This window comes from Sycon ciliatum, chromosome 13, assembly GCF_964019385.1.
Source record: "Sycon ciliatum chromosome 13, ocSycCili1.1, whole genome shotgun sequence".
Lineage (NCBI taxonomy): Eukaryota > Metazoa > Porifera > Calcarea > Leucosolenida > Sycettidae > Sycon > Sycon ciliatum.
In genome coordinates, this window is record NC_088655.1 from 22,736,289 (window position 1) to 22,757,151 (window position 20,863).

Here is a 20,863-nt window from a genome sequence, read left to right on the forward strand (position 1 = left end):
ATCACATGCACCAGAACTGCAAGAACTGGAGGCATGGTGGAAAGTACAGTAGAACCTGGTGTAAGCGATGTCTGGGTTTAGCGACCACCGGCTCTTAACGAACGTCTTTCCATGCACCGACGGTTCTACACAGACACTGTGGGACCTGGTTGTAAAGACCACCTGGCTTTAAAACGACCGCTTGTGCTTGCACCGTGGGGTGGTCGCTTAAACCAGGTTTTACTGTACAATTCGACGTGAGAAGCCAGCTGCACTTCGCGCTGGTGACGTTGGTCCTCCTGGCGCAGGGACTTGTATCCACTTGTAACAGAGTAGATCTACCACGAACAGCATGTAAGCATGCATGCAACTGCTGCCGTAGAATTTCGTTTGCTAAATTCAGGTAGAGTTCCAAGCTTGTTTGTATACAATGCCGGGAATTGGAGAGAGTTTTTTTCTACCATCAGGCCCTATATTCTGCTGGTAAACATCATTCAAAAGAAGAATTATTGTATCCGCCTCAGAAATGATGTTTCCACTCTTATGTGGGGTAGTGCCTTTGCTGCTTGCGTTCGGAAGACCTCACTGACTTATCAGTTTGAGCATTCAGGCAAGGTACGTTCTGGTCTGGTTTTACTTTAAAAGTATAACTGGCTTTAACTCGGATACTGAGCGAATAAATGTGATTAAAAATAGAAAAAATCACATTACAGTTCTCACAGTCGTGGATAGTTGCTTCAGAACTCGTTTCGATGTGATTTCTTCCATTTGAAAACTGGCTTTGGAAATTATATTTTTCATTGCTATCAGCCACAGTTAATCGGGAACTCGTGGCTTGGCACGAGGAAAACATGGATGCAGTGAATGGGATTTTCGGTCTTTGACCACGTGCTGGTGAGCTGATCTACTCACCTCCCACCGCTTTAGGACCTGCATCTGCGCCTTGATCCTTGAAGGGTGGTGGCGTTCCTACGGATGCGGAAAACTCGGCCTCTATATAGAGAAACCGAGTCTGACGCGAACCGTGAAATTAAATTGATTATCAGCTTGTAACTTGGCTTGACACTGTTGACAGATGCGTCGACTTTGCTCCTGTCTAACAGGTTCAGGGAAGATGCGAGCTGTGTTAATTTTTTTTATTATTATTGCTATCAGGTTAGTCCTCATTTCCTCTGTGCTGCGCTGATGAGTCCACAAAGGACTAAACAATTCCGTCGGCAGATTGAGTGTTTCCTCATCTACAAAAAACCGTGAATGGTCACCCCCAGACCCATGCGCAAGAAAATCATGCAGCTGTACGGCGTACAATGGACTCTATACCGAGACAAAATGAAACGTTGATCAACCTAGCTAGAAAGAAACTTAGTAATTATTATCGAGAGTGTTTTCAAACTTTACGCCAAGTTTTCAGTTTCCTACGGGAAATACTTAGGCAAAGTGTTTGTGTGTTTTTCCCGTTCTTTACCTATCATTACCAAACATGCATGGGAGGGATGTTCCCACATTTAGTTGATGTTTGGTGGCCCGGACGTTAGCTCTTGGCTGATAATGCCGGCTGAAACTTTGGCAGAAATATCTGTAAATATTTTGAAATGTTTCATGCACGTTTGGTATGAGCATCAGGAAGTCTCCATCTCTCTCTCTCTCTCTCTCTCTCTCTCTCTCTCTCTCTCTCTCTCTCTCTCTCTCTCTCTCTCTCTCTCTCTCTCTCTCTCTCTCTCTCTCTCTCTCTCTCTCTCTCTCTCTCTCTCTCTCTCTCTCTCTCTCTCTCTCTCTCTCTCTCTCTCTCTCTCTCTCTCTCTCTCTCTCTCTCTCTCTCTCTCTCTCTCTCTCTCTCTCTCTCTCTCTCTCTCTCTCTCTCTCTCTCTCTCTCTCTCTCTCTCTCTCTCTCTCTCTCTCTCTCTCTCTCTCTCTCTCTCTTTCTCTCTCTGTGTCTCTCTCGCGCTCTCCCTCCCCCACTCACTCTTGGTGGGTCCAGGTGGCCATGAAGTCGAGACCCTAGGTCGGCGGAGCTTCCTAAACCTCACCACCATTGCCACGATTCAGGTTTGGCGAGCTTCCCCTAGCTGAATCTCATGTTTGGCATTTAAGTGGTCTTTGTTTAAAAAAATGGAGGGAGAATTCAAGAAGTGCCTGCCTAAATGGTTCCAGCAGCGTTTCGAGCAGACTCTGTAAATGTTTCGAGCTTTATCCACCACGGACTAGCAGTAGGTCCCAATCTCATGCTCAGCCCTGCTCTGGTAGATAATACCACCTATTCTCTCAACAACCTTCCCAAGATCGGTTTACTCATGAAAAAAAGGTTGTTATCTTTTTTTCTCTGTCATGTCTGGCGGGTAGAACTGTTCCTGGGAGAAAACTAAAGTGCTAAGTTTCTGATTGAAAACTAAAGCGCTAAGTTCCTGCGAGAAAACAAAAGTGCTAAGTTTCTGGTAGAAAACAAAAGTGCTAAGTTACTGCGAGAAAACTAAATTCCTAAGTCGCTGATAGAAAACACTAGACAGGTGACGGAGTATTTGAAATGTTTTATGCAGAGTTTAAAGGGATATAAGAAAAAAGTGAGGACATAAGAAAAATATAATTTCATTGATGATGGAAATTGAGCGAGTGATAATGGGTTATTGAAAGAGTAGATATGGAAGTTGAAATAGAAAAATCTGAAATTGAACATTTGGGATATCATAGGCATTTCTCTCAATTGTGATCAAGTCAACAGTCAGTACTAGAAACAGGTGCTTTAGCGGCTGATTGTTCACCATTTGCCGGCGCAGATTTGAACCTTACTCCGGTGAACGAGAACGTGGTGAATGACCTCTCCTGCTTGTGTGGAGACAAGTCCAGGTCAGAGCCGCCCTCCGGCAGTGGCGTTGCTGTGGCAGCAGTGTCCGTGTTCCTACCCCGTGCTAGCCGCACTGACTTGCGCAATGTCGCCTGACTGGTCAGGGCCGTGGCATTGCTGGCTGAAACAAGTGCGTACGCATCCTCCTCCTCCACCGCGTCGTCAGCTGTGGCACGGCAGGCGGTCGCTGCTGCCGCATAGTTGATTGCAGATGCGATGCACAGCTCTGCAGAGCGGCTATCATTGCATGCCTGGACACCGGAGTCTAGGTCGTGTGGAGATGCATCATGATCAGCGTCTGCACCATCAGTAGACATTCCTGGGCTCTCGTCGAGAGCAGTGGCTGCGCCGTTACCATGGATATCATTGCTCTCCGGTGGTGAGCTGAACTCAGTGGCATGCTTCACAACTGATCCGTCTGCTCCCGGCTGGACTTGCTCACAGAGAGCATTAATGCTCTTGGTGGCGGCGGCGCCAGAGATTCCCTGTTTTCCACGGAAGTCACGCGCCTTCAAACTATTTGCTCTGCGTATATGAGTGGTCTGCAGAGCCCTGGAGACAAGTGAGTACAACTCTTCTGGGGCGGATTGGCCAGAGATTTGCGAATGGCCCTGTTCTCCACGATACTCTCGAGCCTTCAAAGTATTTGCTCTGCGTATATCTGGGGTCTGCAGGTCACTCGAGACAAGAGAGTACAGCTCCTCTGTGGTGGACTGGCCAGAGATTTGCGAATGGCCCTGTTCTCCACGATACTCTCGAGCCTTCAAAGTATTTGCTCTGCGTATATCTGGGGTCTGCATGTCACTCGAAACAAGAGAATACAGCTCCTCTGTGGTGGACTGGCCAGAGATTTGCGAATGGCCCTGTTCTCCACGATACTCTCGAGCCTTCAAAGTATTTGCTCTGCATATATCTGGGGTCTGCATGTCACTCGAGACAAGAGAATACTGCTCTTCTGTGGTGGACTGGCCAGAGATTTGCGAATGGCCCTGTTTTCCACGATAATCACGAGCCTTCAAAGTATTTGCTCTGCGTATATCTGGCGTCTGCATGTCACCCGAGACAAGCGAATACAACTCCTCTGTGGTGGACTGGTCAACGGTGGAGCCAGTTTGGGTGCCGCTGACTTCGTTGTATATACTGCTCCTGTTGTGTGTACTTATCTTCTCCTGCTGCATAAGCACGGCCCTAGCATTCTGTGCGTGGAAGCGCACTGCCCCCGACAGGCCTTGCTTAGTGGCCTCCGAGCAGTCTGCTGTGGCGGCCAGTTCGCCCGTTACGGTGTTGAACAATGCCACCATTCCGACATCTGTCTCGGTGACCTCATACTCCATTGCAGTCTCAGTGTCAATTTCTACGTTGAACACAGACACAGGAACACTGACGCCACGCTTGGATTTGAATGCAAGTTGACCGGTCATATCCTTTTCCAATGCCTTCTTGGCTTTTCCAGTTTCATGAACAGAACGCACTTGCTGCACATCAGGCTTGACTCTGGATGAAGCCAAATATTGTGTGACTTGGTCCAGACGCACCACCGCTACTGGAGCTGTTGAGCCCTGTTCAAATAGGCCGATTTCCTTGTCATTGACTGAGCAAACACTGCACTGAGCAGTGAACGTGCCGTCGAATCCTGGCACGGACGCGAAGATGCTGAGGGGGATAACAGCGCCATAATTGGTGGCAAAGGCGAACTGTCCCTCTTGGTCTTCAATCACGTTTTGTAACTGGATGGTGTGTATCTTTGCTGTCTGCAGTTGCTGTATTGGGCGAGAGTATACTTCACCAGGTAGGTGCGATGAATACATGGAGGTGGATGGTGCTTTAGACTCCACGTGGTCTTCCATTGTCATGTCTGCTAAGCAGGTGTTCTCCGACACAAGGCAAGTAGCTACCAGATTACGCGTGCTCTTTTCCAGCAGTGCATAGCAACCAAACCGATCTACAGCCACTAGACGCTCCTGGAAGTTGCCCTCGTTGACCCTGCCACTGAACACGCTCCTCACTGGCACAGCAATACCTAATTTGTCATTCATGAAAGTAAAGTCTCCGGAGGGGTCTTTAACGACAGCTTGCTCGTTGCTATACTGGGGCTGCAGATCAGCCGCGCAGAGAACTGGCGCGTTCCTAAACTCTTCTCTCAGCGTGGCACGTTTAATCCAGGTGGCCTGGTTGATCTCGTCGGCACTGGCAACTGCCAGCAGGTCAGACGTTGTATTGTCGAACAAAGCACAGCTTTCGTCGGGGTCGCTCATCACGACATAGTCCTGTAGCTGGACTTCAGCGATCGGCACACCGAAGGCATTCAGCGGCACCAGGCGACCGGTAGTGGCTTCAAGGACGTACTGTCCGTGGACGCGCTTCACTTTGCCCAGCGTTGGTGCTGTGAAACCTCGCAATTGCGCGGTCGCACCTTGGATTCTGTCGAAAGACGAGGTGGTATCATACACTGGCCCACCTTCACTGCTAACTGAAGTTGGATAATCAGCGAACGTCTCTGTGTAAAGGTCCTCGTCGTTTGTGATCCATTCTGCATCCTGGAAGATTTTGGTTTTGTCGAGGGCGTGCCCAGTATCACAGGTAGAATGAGTATTACCCTCAGGCACCATGGAGTATGTACTGATTGAGGAAGGCACCGCTGCTAACACCGGTGTCTGATCTAAGTGGTCCATGTCCTTCACATAGATAGCCTCGGAATCCTCTGAGGGGTCCCGAAACGTCTGGAGGACACGCTTCACCAGAGATACTGGGTTGAAACGGGTGCCGCTGGCCCTTGCCAGCGGCTGCTGCCGCTGAGGTTCTGCATTCCACTGTTCGAGTTGTGAATGCCCATGCTCCTGTTCGTCACCGTGTGGTTTGTTTGATGCAGATGTCTGGTCTGGCTCAGGTGCGCTGCGATCCTTCTCCGGGTCATTGCTGGCTGCATCGGGACCCCATGTCTCGCCGCAATATTGTCCATTATAAATCCCTTGAATGGTGTCTAGTGAGGCTGATGACACCAGTGTGGTGAATGAGGAACAAACACTGCCAAGCATCTGATGTTGGCTTGCAAGGGGCGAGTCTATCTGGCTGAAGCTGTTCTTCACCAAGTAATGTTTTCCAATGTCAGCACTCCTGGCACCATAGCCAGCCGGAGAATCCGGGGGCTCGCCGACTTTTTCATGCTGAGAAAGGATATTGACTGGCGGCAACGACTTGTCTTCGTTGTCCAATTGTTTAGTGAAGCTCAGTTCGAACTCGTTTGGTCTGGATTTTTCGCCCTGTGAAGGTAAATCGCCATATGGCAGTCGCTGTTGCTCTCTGTCCATGCTTTTGGTAAAGCCAAATTCAAATTCGCTTGGTCTGTAGCGGCCATCGTGTGATGGCTCGCAGATGGCATAGTCTCTGTTGCGCTTGCCCTCGTAAGCAGCATCATACTTGCTCTCATGTTTATAAGCATATTCTCCGGCGTCATCGTAAATAGTCCCATCGGCAGACTTGTGCCTGTGCATGACAAGGAGAAAGAAAGTCACGTTCCTTAAAGACGAACGATTAAACCGGGACCTAACGATTTATTAACACCTGACGATATTAGAGATACTCAAAAATTAAGCTTGAGTGCATTTTGTTTTGTCGGAGTGTCTATGGTCCTGGCTCAACATAGTATTTGGAGCGAGGACCTTTGACAAACCAAATCTTTCCCTGGGTCTTTTCTATCTGGTTTTGCAATATGAGCCGCGCCACGCTAACAAGTGGCTTAGCGTTTTGCCAAGAAGTGTAGAAAATCACCAACAACGTCACAGTTGGCAAAGTTCTACTTGAGGGAGATCGCGGAAATATTTCACTTTAAAGTAATAGTTAGTTTGCAAGTGAAGAAGAAGAAAGTGGCTCATGTTATTTTTGAGGAACACTTCCTCAGCATTCCCTCTTCCATCATTGTGGGGATTTCTCAGCGGTGCCAGAGATCGTGATGGAGCGTTCTAGAGAACGTGGAGGTGTACAGGATGACATACTCTCTCCGTGTGCGCCCAAGCCTACTTCATGAAGAAGACTCGCTCATTCCCGTCAGGGCCCACAATTATTTCAAGGAATGCACTGCATACGCGAGCCAAGTTACTTATCTAGTCGTAACTTTGGTTTTCTTTGACCGATTTTGGTGATCTTGGGCTTTCTGGAAAGCTCTTGGACAGAGGAACACAGCGATAGTCAGCAACCCATCATTAGATCCCCAGAACCAGCGCTGCAGCGTGATTCGGCGCTCCAAAGCCAGCATTGCGAGCACCCAACTCAAATGCTCTGCCATTTCAACAAATTTCATCGCAGATCGCTCAAATGTTTCACGGGAGAGCTGAGAAACATGGCTCTACGATCACGTGAACTATCTGTGGCTGCGTGCGCCGCGAGTCAGCCCCCCCCCCCCAAGAAAACAAGTTCAAAATGCACGCACCCAAGCTGACTCTGCTGATCGAATTTGGTTCGAGTCTCATATCTCCGCTCTCCGACCTTGGATCGCCTTCGGGGTTTTTTTGTGCCGATAGCTGAGACAATTCCAATGTCGATAGACCCGATTCGGTCCAGAGACAGCTGAGTTACGCCAGGTTGCGCTTTGAAAAGAATGCACTGTACACTGGTGCGGATATATCCGTACTATGGGCCGCAAATGTCCATGTTTCTCACGGTCATCACGACTAACGCGGCTAGTATAGCTATCGGGAGACGTCTACCAGCCTTACGACTACCATTCAGACAAGCTGCCCAGTGAGTTGGTTCTTGCTGTGATGCTTCACTTTGTTTTGGCTACTTTCAAGTGTTCATGACGTGGCATAGCGCATTACTAAATTTCCTCATTTCAAGAAAATAGAGCCACATGGTGAAGCGATACATTGACTCTACCTGCAAACATATCGTCCCGTCCTCCAGCATCACTTTTCAACGAGAAAGAAACAAAATCGGCATAACCGGGCCTAGAGGACGAGAGTCACCCTCTCCACTTAAACATCACGACACTGATATAGGCACGAAACAAAAGAACTAAAACATCCACAAGAAAACTGGTTTCCCACCGCCGCGTTGAATTGGATCTGAGAATGTTTTATTAGGCCACACGGAGTAAGTCTTTGATTTCGGGTAACATGGCCAGAAAAACTGCTTTGAAGCGAGCCATGCCTTCTCGATGAAGAGATTCCAGCAAATTGCTCAGGGCATGTAATTCGAACAATGCAGCTGTGGACGACAGTCCAGCCGCCATCATCTACAGCGGCGGAAACGTTTTACCAGTAGAGTTTGAGCTAAAATCAAAATTTCACCACTTGTAGTCTTCGGGGTGCTGAGTCGAATGGTCGTGGTCCGAGGAAGCTGAGACGCTCCCTTCCTACTTGAATCCCAATCGAACTCGCGCACTTCCACCGAAACTGGGCGACTGTGCCCTACTAGATGGGGATTTGTATGCAGAATGTCACTAAAAGCGCCATTTCGTTCTTATAAAAGCATGGATGACCGCAATCAGGCTCTTAGGTCCTCTGTTTTCCTGATTGAATGTCCACTTAGTTTGAACAACGAACACAACAATTGAGGACGGCTTTGCAATGAAAAATACAGCTATACTGGAGCTGAATAAAGAAGAAAAAAACCTGCTCAGAATGAAACTCAACTATACTCGTACTCTCCAAGCAGGTTCTGTGCATGTGGCTCCTGAATGCGTAATTTCGTGTAACGTGACAGTCGTGGGTCAGTCAAGTGGGAATTCAAGTCAGCAGGAAAAGTGGTCGCTTCTACGTAGGGAGCAACACACAACTCACAGAAAAAAGTTTCCGTAACTCGATCGGTTATTATTTTCTTGGCCCTCATATGTTAACTAACATGGACCGCTTTGTTAAGTTAAGCGACTTGGTCTGAACTTTGTCGCTAAGCTCAATAAGTCGTTACATGAAAGGTCGTAATATATCCTATAACAACTTTTGTGGCATGATTTGGAGAGAGGAGATCTGCAGCTTGCCGATGGGGCCAGTATTGTCCTGGAAGGATCAAAATAATGTGAATATGGAACAAGGAAGTTGAAAAAAAAGGTGTTCATTCCACTTACCATGGACTAGACCACGTCTTCTTCATGGACATGCTTCCTCTCCTATTCTTTGATGAAACGACGGTGGCAATCAAAAGCGTGACCAGTACGGCAAAAAGCATCACCCCAAGTGTGATGATCATTATTTGCCAATTGCTCGCGCCGATTGTCACCTTTTTTTTGTCTTTCTCTGTGCCAACAAGAAAAAAACGTTTGCCGATTACTACATGCCAGTGAGAATCTAAAGTGAAAAAAATGCTAATACAGCCGAGCAGAAACCTATTTTCCATAATCTCTCTCTCTATCTCTCTCTCTCTCTCTCTCTCTCTCTCTCTCTCTCTCTCTCTCTCTCTCTCTCTCTCTCTGTCTTTCCCTCGCTCTGTCTCTGTCTCTGTCTCTCCCTCTCTCCGTCTCTGTCTCTCTCCGTCTTTCTCTTTCTTTATGTCTCTGCCTCTCTGCTTCTCCGTCTCTCCGTCTCTCTCTTTGTCTCTCTGTCTCTCTCTCGGTCTCTCTCTCTGTCTCTGTCTGTCTCTCTCTCTCTTTCTCTCGACGCTCGCTCGCTCTCTCTCTCTCTCGCTCGCTCTCTCTCTCTCTCTCTCTCTCTCTCGCTCGCTCACTCTCTCTCTCTCTCTCTTTCTCTCTTTCTCTCTCTCTCTCTCTCTCTCTCTCTCTCTCTCTCTCTCTCTCTCTCTCTCTCTCTATCTATCTATCTATTTTTATTTATTTATTTATTTATTTCTGCACCTCGTAGCATGTCAAGACAGCCAATTGAATTGAGGAGAGGGTGAGACCAACCACGGAAGAAGAGAAAAAAAGAAAATGAAGAGCACGTACACAAAGTGGGAAGGGATTAGCAACTTAAAAGCAATGGGATGCTCAGCGAGCTATGCAGCGGAAGTGGGGACTGTGACTTTGTTTACTAGGAGATACTGAAGTGCTGTCTGACGAGGGTACGGAATTTGGGCATATCTGGGGCTTGTCTAACACTGGGAGGCAGTTGGAGCCACGTGGAGTAGGAGGAAAAGAAAGGGGAATTTACGAATAGGGTAGACCTAGCTAGGGGGAGATGAACGCAGCTTCGGGTGGTGCCACCTGAATTGAACCAATTAAGGGACTGTAAATGAGCAGGGTGCTGGTCAAGAAAAATTGAATGTGCCAGGGTGCACTTGGAAGCATCAAGGTAATGTTGCAGAGTGGCAGTGGATGCAGCAGCATACAAGTCTAGATTTGTGATATAACGATCAGTATCTATCTATCTCTTTATCTATCTATCTATCGATCTATCTATATTATTTCTATCTATCCCCTAACAAAATAAGAATAAGAAAAATAAAAATATTAACTGGTTTGAGGGAAAGAGAGAAACGGGAAAATAGAAATAATAAAAATAATAAAGAGTATAATAGATGCAGACATGGCCAGACAAAAACGAGTTAATGGAATTTTTAAGGATTATTATTATTCTTGTATCTGTACATCAAGTATTACAAAATAATTGAGAGGCTTTGAATCGTTTAAAAAAATCAGCATCATCATGTAACTTAAGAGAGCATGTCTGAGAAAACCAGAACATATGTGCAAGTCGATCTCTCAGATTTCGCTCAAATTTTGCAGGTAGGTTTGCTTTGGGGTGTAGATCGACATTCCAAAGCCCGCGCAAAATCTTTTGAAGGGAACCATGAAATTGGCATACCCCTCAATATTGGCCCAATATTGGCACGATTTATGGGTCTACAAACGAGCCACGGCACAGCGTACAAGAACAAGCTACGAACAAAACTCCATCAAGCCATCATTACCTCACCTTAGAAGAGTTCTTGGGGCAGCACCACTTAGCCACGCGAGCATCCTAGAGGACGAGGGCAATCATCCCTTGACGCCACAAATGATCGTCTTGAAAATAGCCAAATTACAAGCGCTGATAAAACAGCGAGCTACGTCCTCAATTAGCAAACGCTATACACCGGCAGATAGTAGAACACCTCTTCTAGCACTGAGGACATGTCCCCCATCATCCTTTTGGGGTTTTCTTGAAATAAACAATTTTGAATTTTTCCACTCGACCATTCTGAAATACGTCCAAACTCATACCTGCGCACGAAAGCTCGCCCCTCCGAGACGTCTAGTCAGCAATTTCTACTCCAACACCACTCCCAACGCTGCAGAACAAAGTGTATTGTTGACTCTGACCAGGAAAAGCAGCGGTGATCACTTGTCACTCCAAACGACAAGCTTCTCCTTGCGCCACCAACAATTTTCGTTGCAACAGTTGATGCAAAAGTGACTGAATTTTTGCGTGTAGTTTTTGGATTTTACTGCAAGAGGAATGATGAAATCACGTGCCTCGTGACACAAGAATGCCAGGTCTCGTAGATCACGTTCAGCAGTTGTTCCGAGTCACCTTGATCAAGCGCTCCTGCACTTACATGGATCACCCGTTGATCTAGATCAGATCAAGTGCATCTTGATGTCCAGCTCAAGAGCACGCATATCGTGTTGTAGGCCTTCCAGCTGGGACTTTCCCTCAACATGCAGCACAGGGCGAGTAGGGTCAAATCACGTTGTTAATGACGTAAGAAATCTGCCATGTGGGCGCGCCACATACTTCATGCAACCAGTGCAGTGTTGGCCGCGCGCTGGTCAACTCCAAGCGACCTTGATGGCATGGACCACGCTCATTCCTTGCTGTTGCAGATCTACGTGGATCATCAGCATGTAAACCAGCCGTAGTTCCTGTTGAACCATGTTCGGGATGAGCGAGATTAGTGTGAAGAAATGCATCCCTGTTCTTACTGCAAGAGGAAATATCTCCAAGAATTCTTGCCAATGCAATACTGCTAGCGTTATAACGATAGTTTCTGCATGTTCTGAGCAGAGCACGCAAGAAATATAATGCATCTTACCTCCTCCCTCATGGTCCGTGTCGAATAGCGCCTCAGGAACGATCGTGATCGTGTGCATTGTCATGATTGTGTCGTGTACCAGAAGCATTATTCTACGTCACGATCAACGTGATTCCTTCATTCCTCTTGCAGTAAAATCCAAAAACTACACGCAAAAATTCAGTCACTTTTGCATCAACTGTTGCAACGAAAAATGTTGGTGGCGCAAGGAGAAGCTTGTCGTTTGGAGTGACAAGTGATCACTGCTGCGTTTCCTTGTCAGAGTCAACAATACACTTTGTTCTGCAGCGTTGGGAGTGGTGTTGGAGTAGAAATTGCTGACTAGACGTCGCGGAGGGGCGAGCTTTCGTGCGCAGGTATGAGTTTGGACGTATTTCAGAATGGTCGAGTGGAAAAATTCAAAATTGTTTATTTCAAGAAAACCCCAAAAGGATGATGGGGGACATGTCCTCAGTGCTAGGAGAGGTGTTCTACTATCTGCCGGTGTATAGTGTTTCCTAATTGAGGACGTAGCTCGCTGTTTTATCAGCGCTTGTAATTTGGCTATTTTCAAGACGATCATTTGTGGCGTCAAGGGATGATTGCCCTCGTCTTCTGGGATGCTGGCGTGGCTAAGTGGTGCTGCCCCAAGAACTCTTCTAAGGTGAGGTAATGATGGCTTGATGGAGTTTTGTTCGTAGCTTGTTCTTGTACGCTGTGCCGTGGCTCGTTTGTTGACCCATAAATCGTGCCAATATTGGGCCAATATTGAGGGGTATACCAATTTCATGGTTCCCTTCAAAAGATTTTGCGCGGGCTTTGGAATGTCGATCTACACCCCAAAGCAAACCTACCGGCAAAATTTGAGCGAAATCTGAGAGATCGACTTGCACATATGTTCTGGTTTTCTCAGACATGCTCTCTTAATTTGTTCACTATGTTGTTGTCACTATTATTATTTTCCTTCCAGTTTTCTGTCGTGCTGAACTTGATAATTTTCCACTTTGTCACGAGCGTTGTTATCTCATTATCTTTACGCTGTATAAGTTTTAGTCTTTCCAACTTAAGACATTCCCTGTATAATCCTTGATGAGAAGGGACCGAAAACGTTCGGATACTTTTGACAAGTGCCTTATTGTGACTGGATGTGTGTTTGCGTGGATACTTGCGACCCAAAACTTACCTTCGGTTTTAATAATAAAAATAATAATATCTATCTATCTATATGAGCCAGGGACTACAGAAACCACCCTATGGCACTTTTTGGAGAAATTTTTTTTTTTCTCTCAAAATGTTGGTATGGTATGGTAATGTGCTCAAACAAAATTTCAAGTTGATCTGCAATGGTAAAATGTGCCTAACCACCTATTTAATAATGGCATATCAATTGAGCGATATAGAGCAAATTTATGTACACAGTATGTAATGTTCTTTGTATATCTTCATTCTTGCTAGTTAGGCAGTTCAAATGTATAGTGAACTATGCCCTCAGCTTCATCCAGTGACGCCTGCGCGCCGTCCACTGAATCTCGGTAGTACTGCCGCTCCTCTTGTGCTAGCGATGTGTGCGAACGCAGCGCCTGGACACTACATTCCGTCTCTTCCTCTGTACGGGCGACACGAATTTTGTACCGCAGATTGTCACACAAATTGTGACACAATGCGCATACGTCTGTCCTTGGCTTCATCACTTTGATACTGTGCTGCCTGTCTCCTCCAAATGTGGCAAAATGACCTGTAATGAACAGGCGAATACTGTGTGACAGTCTTGGTGTAGATGTTGTATGCAGACTTCTTGTTCTCGGATGCTGGTAAGTATACTGGAGGGTCCTCAGCACGACCTCGCTCCGCTGCAGGTTGACGTAGACCGTACATTTTAGCATAATTATGACTAAATAAACTGCACTACATCCTGCTCCATGTCTGCTGAAATGGCCAAGTGCTCTGGTGTTCTCCCAGTCAAGCCATGTTGTGCCAGTTGAACGACTCCTTTGTTTGCTTTTTTTGAAGGCGCTTCATTACATGACTTCCAACAGCAGGAACTGCCATGAACACGTCTTTGCACAACTCGTAACCACGTACATGATAGCGGAAATAGAAAGGTCGATCACCACCGCCAGTCATCGACTTTCGCATGCTTCCAGTCAGTGCGCCCAGAACAAACTGCTTGAACTGTTGAAGCGCTTTTTCGATTCTCGCAGTTTAGAGACTTCAAATATGTAGTCCTCGAGCTGCTGCTCTGGGATGACTTTCCAATGATTCTTCGACTTGCATCCACAGCCTCTCTCAATCCCATCGCGTATGTCCGAGGAGACCACGCTTCACCTGCTCCGTCGTCGGTGGCTCAGGTGCGGGGGTATCTGGTTCGTCATCCGATTCCGAGTATACTCTCCGCGTTTGAAATTTCCGAGCTGTCGGGGCTTGGCGTTTTCGACACAACACTAGCAGCACTCGAGCTTGCTGTGACTCCATACGTCTTCTTCTCCTTCTGGGTGGCATATCATCGCCGTCGCTGTCAGCATCGGCGTCGGAATCGCTCGCGGACGACTCGCGGGTGCCAGCGCTGAATCCGTAAAAATTCTCGTCGTCCGATTCAAGCGCCTTCGCATCAGGGACTAGTCGACTCCACACAGAATCGAGCTGCGTCGTCTACTAGATGTTGTTGCCATAATCAATCACAGTAAGTGGAGCCTCATGAGTTACTCGACAATCGCTCGAGCTCGGAATCCTTCCCCGAACACCTAACAAGAGGACAGCTCTTGAGTCTTGTCAAAACAAAAGTGACGAGTTCTGCGCTTCTCGTAACTTTGAGTCGCGTGACTTTGAAACGTCATAACTTGATTTTGATATCAAACGTCGTAGGGCGGTTTCTATAGTCCCTGGCTCATATATCTATCTACAAAGGAGTAATTTTAGCAATTGCCGGCAAAGTGCTCAATGCACAAAATGCAGAGCATTCCTCCCCTCACTCCCCCCCCCCCCTACCCCCCCCCCCCTGCAGTCACCAGACGACTGATAACAAAGACCTAAGACTAATCATTATGAATCAGATCATGTGTGACATAATGTTGGCACTGACGTATGCTAAGCCAGGCATGGTTGTGATGGATAAGTATAATATTGGCATTGATATTTGCCAAGACCAGTCATGACGGTGCCGGGTATTGTCCTTGCGCGTATCCATCCATCCATCCATCAATCCATCCATCCATCCATCTATCTATCTATCTATCTATCACTATCTGATGAGACAGACAGACTACTGTAAAAGCCATATATATAATTATAACGAAGTGCTAACTCTAACGAGTTAACGAGGAGAGATCTGTCGTTAAAATGGAAATTGTTATACAGAAATCGATACTTATACTGTCCTATTGAGCATTAAAAATGAGTGAGAATCGTTACCTTTGGTACACGTAAACGAGACAATTTGGGGAAATCGTTATATTTGCGCCTTGTTAGAATAATGGCTTTTACAGTAGATTGAATTTCGAGTATTTCAATCACTTTGAGATGAAAATGGAGTTCTTTTTGGAGATGAAGGTTGTGCGAAAGGACTTGATTTTCAGACTTATGATAGCCAGTGCAGGCTTATTTTTATTTTATAAGGAAACCCTTCCGAAGTGGTATCAATCCACTCAGCATGGCATTTTCATTCCTCCTGCAGAGTTTCAGCTGATTTGGAATCATGACAAGGACGCTATGGCGATTTGAAGATCGAAAAACTTCAGTTTAATTCCCGTAGCTATGCAGAAGACGTTACTTCAGTAACATCTGGCGCTAGCCAGGGTCCACACAGCTTTAATTTGGTATTTGTGTATTTGTTTGTGTGTTTGTGTCACGCCTGGCGCTATCCTGTATCTGTCCCGTACTGTACTGTACCATCAAACACAGCTGGCCACATACAGCTGGCCGCAATATTCAAATAGGGCTTTCAAACGCAAGATCATAACGTGAAGCAACTTGGAAGAATGAGTATGAATGCGAAGTGTATGGGGGAATGCATGTAAGGCGATAGTGCTGGTTCGAATCCCAGGTTATGCCGAAAAAAATAGGAGAATTGAAAAATTTATAACATCCTTATGCTTTTTTGCCTAGGTCATCAAGGCAGTAGACGGTGTCATATTATCCTCGACCGTACCTGTCCCGTACCTGTCCCGTACCTGTCCCGGTGCCATCAAAGATGGCTGGCCACAATGCACATTCAAATAGGGCTTTCAAATGCAAGATCATAACGTGAAGCAACTTGGAAGAATTGGTATGTATGCGAAGTGTATCGGGGGATGCATGCAGGGCGATAGTGCGGGTTCGAATCCCAGGTTATGTCTAAAAAAAAAATGGAGAAGTTTATAAGAATTTATAACATCACAGGGTCAGCCACAACTTGATCCTGGAGTCGGTTTCCGGGTGGTGCTCGTCAAATGCTTGCGACTGGATTAAAGACTTCATCAGTGACCGTAATATCTGTGTCCGAGTTGGGCAAAGTCAATCTGATCCGTTGCCCATCACAGCTGGGGTGCCTCAGGGGTCTCATCTCGGCCCCCTCCTCAATAATCTATGCACAAACTCTTTTCCTGATGCCCTGTCTCCAGTACTCTCTCTCTTTTTGCCCAGCTATCTCAGCGCAAACGTGGCAACTCCTTGTCCCCCAATCGTGGTTTGTTGCAGGATCAAAAAGTCTTTCGTTGTAGTTACAACCCACTCCCTTCCATGGCCGCCCCACCTCCAAAGTCGGTGCGACGGGCCTGGGCTGTACCATTTGTGTGCAATCATAGCCTTTCTTCTTGCCAAACGAGAGAGCTTGGGGAAGAAACTCCTTGTCTTGGTCAGCAGCCTGCCTGTCGTCGTCTTCATCAGCTTCGCCATCACCACCGGTAGTATACATGTAGGTAGCGGGTCGCTTGGAATCGCCATCGGAGTCTCCAGTGTGTGCCGTGGGGAGAGAAGGGTGATCCACGCTAGCACCCTGACTGTGCTGCAAGCTAATAAGCAGGGCCAAGCCCAGGAAGGCAAGAAACATGATTCTCATCTTGATTCGTCGCAGGGAGCTGCAGCGGTTTGAGCCATGGGGGTCTGGGGTCGAATCACGTTGTTTTATTTAAAACTGCACCGCTGCCACCAATGTAATGGGTAGCCGAGTGGTAGGCGCGGTGAAATCAACAAGAATTAGTTTTATTCTACTTCTTTCAGGTACACACCTGAGATATAATTATTAGTGAAAGAAGAAGCGGCAAAATAAATAACTTTCTCTCCGGTGCTCACCTAGAGGTTGACTACTTCTTCTTCGAGTTAGCTTTCGTTGCTATCTAATCTAATCTTCATCAAAACAGAAATGCGCAGCCGCTTTTATGCAGCAGACGCCGTACGCTTACATACGGAGATACACTAAATATACATCAGGCAAAGATCCGTATTAGTTCCGTACTGCTTCCGTATTGGTCGGGCAGGGACACTACACATGCACATGTACTTGTACACTACAAGTAGTACAGTGCACTAGTGATGTACATGTATCAGTACTTCAGTATATCACTCCCCCTCTAAGCTATACACTTCACCAATGCATCACATGCAGTGCGAGGATTCATTTGATACCAATATCACCATATAGGGAGATCACCTGCTTTGAAAGACCAGCTGTTTATACGACCACTTTGGGCTGGAACCATGCATGGTCGCTAAAACCAGGTTTCACCTGTATTAAGAAAAATCGCAAAGTGTCTATGTGCCACGCAAAACTACAATCAGGCTCTTCTGTCGTCTACCTTCTTGATTGACTAACCATTTCGTTCGGACAATTAACACAACAATCGAGGACGTCTTTGCAGTGTAAAACACAGCTATACTGGAGCTGAAAGAAAGAATAAAAAACATGGTCATAGTCAGACTCGAGTACACGCGTACCCTCCTGGCAGGATCAGCGGATGTCGCTCATAAATGCGCAGCTTTGGGTGACGTGTTATACACCGTCGATGCATTGCAGCTGATCGTCTACACTAATGAACAGAAATTGGTGTTTCTGGCCACACAACTCGTGCGTACATAATGAGTGTTACCGATCCCAAGACTGTCGAAGTTTTGGCATGGCCCTGGGCTTGAAATTTGTTTATGACAACACAAGTTTATGAATATCAATTGCCAGAGTAGCCAAACCAAGCTGCAATGTACCGTAGCATGCTAGCACGGTAGTGTTCATCTGTGGGACTGGGGTATGCGATTGCCCTTCGACAGGGAACATTAGTCTTCGTTTCTCCTTCGAGCTTTGATATCGAGCGGAGAGTGATTTCAATCCGCTCTCAAAGACGTTACCTGTCGTGTATGTTCTTGAAAGCACTTGGAGCCATGATAACAGGTGAAATGCAGTGCACAGACCAATAAACGTCCTTCCATTTGTTCAATCGCACTATCGAAGGAGTCAGATCGAGACCATGGCAAATTTAAAAGGAAGGAGATTTCAAGAAAATACTTTGATTTCATTCACCACTGTCACTAGTTACTGCACAAAAATCGACCTTGAAAGAAGAAAACGGCAATCGCTGGTCATGGCATCCATGCGTCACAAAGTGGTGAGTAGTACCACGCTGGCCGCTAGCCACTGTGGTCTTTAGTAACAGGTTTTACACTATAGAAGCACAATAATATACTGTATAGCAGGACATTTTCGGACGGAAATATTTTCGGACAAAGCCGAATTTCGACCTTTCATACGGATTATATTTTTGTACAGTGGTGCATGCTAAATGCACGTGTTGGCTTGCGGTACGCATGTATAGTGTACATAACTTCACAGGAACAAATTTTAGTGCGGAATTAATTTTAGTACAAAAGGAGGCCGTGAACGAAATCGTCCGAAAATTAATTCCGTCCGAAAATTTCCTGCTATACAGTACACAGAAGCAGTAGATTGTTTTACTACCACCACATTTGCACTTAAAGCTGTAAGCATCCCGGTAACATGGAACAAAATAGAATCCTACGGTCAACTACTGAGATGGACAATTCTTCATTTTCAAATACTTTTGTTACTAAGTTTATTTTATTTATTTAATTTATTTCTGCACCTCGTGGCATGTCAAGACAGCCAATTGAATCGAGGAGAGGGTGAGACCAACCACGGAAGAAGAGAAAAAAAGAAAATGAAGAGCACGTACACAAAGTGGGAAGGGATAAGCAACTTAAAAAGCAATGGGATGCTCAGCGAGCTATGCAGCGGAAGTGGTGACTGTGACTTTGTTTACTGGGAGATACTGAAGTGCTGTCTGACGAGGGTACGGAATTTGGGCATATCTGGAGCTTGTCTAACACTGGGAGGCAGTTGGAGCCACGTGGAGTAGGAGGAAAAGAAAGGGGAATTTACGAATAGGGTAGACCTAGCTAGGGGGAGACGAACGCAGCTTCGGGTGGTTAGGACACACATTTTTATTTCGATGTTTCTTGTCCCCTAAAAATCTAAAAACGTATGCAAGAGGTGGAAAAAATGACCGTGAAATTTTTTTATTAGATATATGTACAAAAGAGAAAGACCAAGGAACTACAAGTTACGGTATACACTATACTGTTACTTCCTCCGCAAACAAAAAGTTCGTGATGGATTTTGATGGATACGAAAACGCTCAGAACAGGTCAACAACAGTTTGTATCGACTGCAAATCACTGGACGAAGGTGATTCAGCCTATGCACAGCGTCTTTACAAGAGAAACTGTTCGCGGAATGAGCAGAGAGTTCAGTTTGCGTCGCTTTCGCTCGATCCATTTTTGACCTGCGTGGCTGTTGTCATCTGCTGCACGCGAGTCGTCATGTGCTGTACCCGAGTTGTCATCTCTCTCGAGTCATGGTTCAGCTCGTTTCAGCCTTGCCTCGACTTCTTTGATCACACTCTGCTGACCTTGATGTCGCCGTCGTTCAAGTAAGTTGGCTTTCAAGCTGCGTGATCCGCCGCGATGGCGATTATTCGTTTCCACCAGGGAGTCGTGAAATTTTTTTACGACTCCCTGGTTTCATCTTCACTCTCCAGAACTCTGCGAAACGAGAAGTAAACTTTCCCCAGCCAAACTGATTCCATTTTCTCTAATGGATACCAGCACTGAATGGCAGCGGCCAGCAAGTCCAGTCGACTTTCTTTAGCCACGAGACTCGCATCGGATTGCAGACTTCTGAAAGAATGCATGGTCATCAGCATTCGAATCAGGGCTTTGTGCAGGTTGAGCAAGAACGTGAGTTCAGAATTATATTCACTGAGCCGTGCGCCAAGCAACGCAATATCCCCTCGGAGAAGTGGTATTTCAGTTTCGCTCGCCATGACTGTCATCACCTATGTTTCCACAGCGCAGCCATCGACTCTGCACGGCTTGTTGTGAAAGGTCGCTTTCCTTGCATCGTACCTCTGTCATGGCATGCCAGGGAAGGCCAAGAAAGTGATTGCCACTCATTTCACGGCAGTTTGCGCCCAAATCAGCCCCTCAAAATTCCATCACGAAGTTTTTGTTAACGGAGGAAGTAGTTCCTTGGTCTTTCTCTTTTGTATAAATTGAACCTTGGCTCTCCATCTGAGTCTATTAGACCTTTGTTCACACCCAAATCCACCAATACACCATTCAAAATACCATCCACAGCTAGTAACTAGTATGTGGTAGGAGCTTCTGTCACAATCTGTGCATGTGCAGCTAGATTGCGCACAAAATGCCGACCTCGCATCATGTGTCGCGCAGGCCAGGCCACATGTAATGTACATGTGCTTGAGTGTGCTGGTCTCCACATGCACAGTCAGTGCAGCACAGTTTTTTTTTCTTTTTTTCTTCCAGACTCCTGAATCGTATGCGCGCGGGTGACGAGAAACATAGAAATAAAAATGTATGGCCTTAGCAGTTAAACGAAAGAGCTTGGAAGCTCAGGGCCCTACGCTATGCTTTTTTTGCCTTGATGACCTAGACAAAAAAAGCATAGGGGTGTTATAAATTCTTAAAAAATTCCTTTTTTTTTAAGACATACCCTGGGATTCGAACCCGCACTATCGCGCGTCCTGCATGCATCCTCCGATACACTTCGCATACATACTAATTCTTCCAAGTTGCTTCACGTTATGATCTTGCATTTGAAAGCCCTATTTGAATATGCATTGT

General features: G+C 46.3%; 1 protein-coding gene across 1 annotated transcript in view; it reads right to left on the bottom strand.

Moving 5' to 3' along the window:
- Positions 1 to 2,306: 2,306 nt before the first annotated feature.
- The window catches only part of LOC135829293 (fibrillin-2-like), a 43,120-nt gene continuing 24,563 nt past the window's right edge, over positions 2,307 to 20,863 (bottom strand). Inside the window, exons 3-4 of the mRNA XM_065341696.1 lie at positions 8,880 to 9,048; positions 2,307 to 6,301 (exon numbers count right to left, since the gene is read on the bottom strand). Coding sequence (XP_065197768.1) covers positions 2,689 to 6,301; positions 8,880 to 9,048 — 3,782 coding nt within the window. The 3' untranslated portion in view covers positions 2,307 to 2,688. The remainder of the gene's footprint in view (positions 6,302 to 8,879; positions 9,049 to 20,863) is intronic.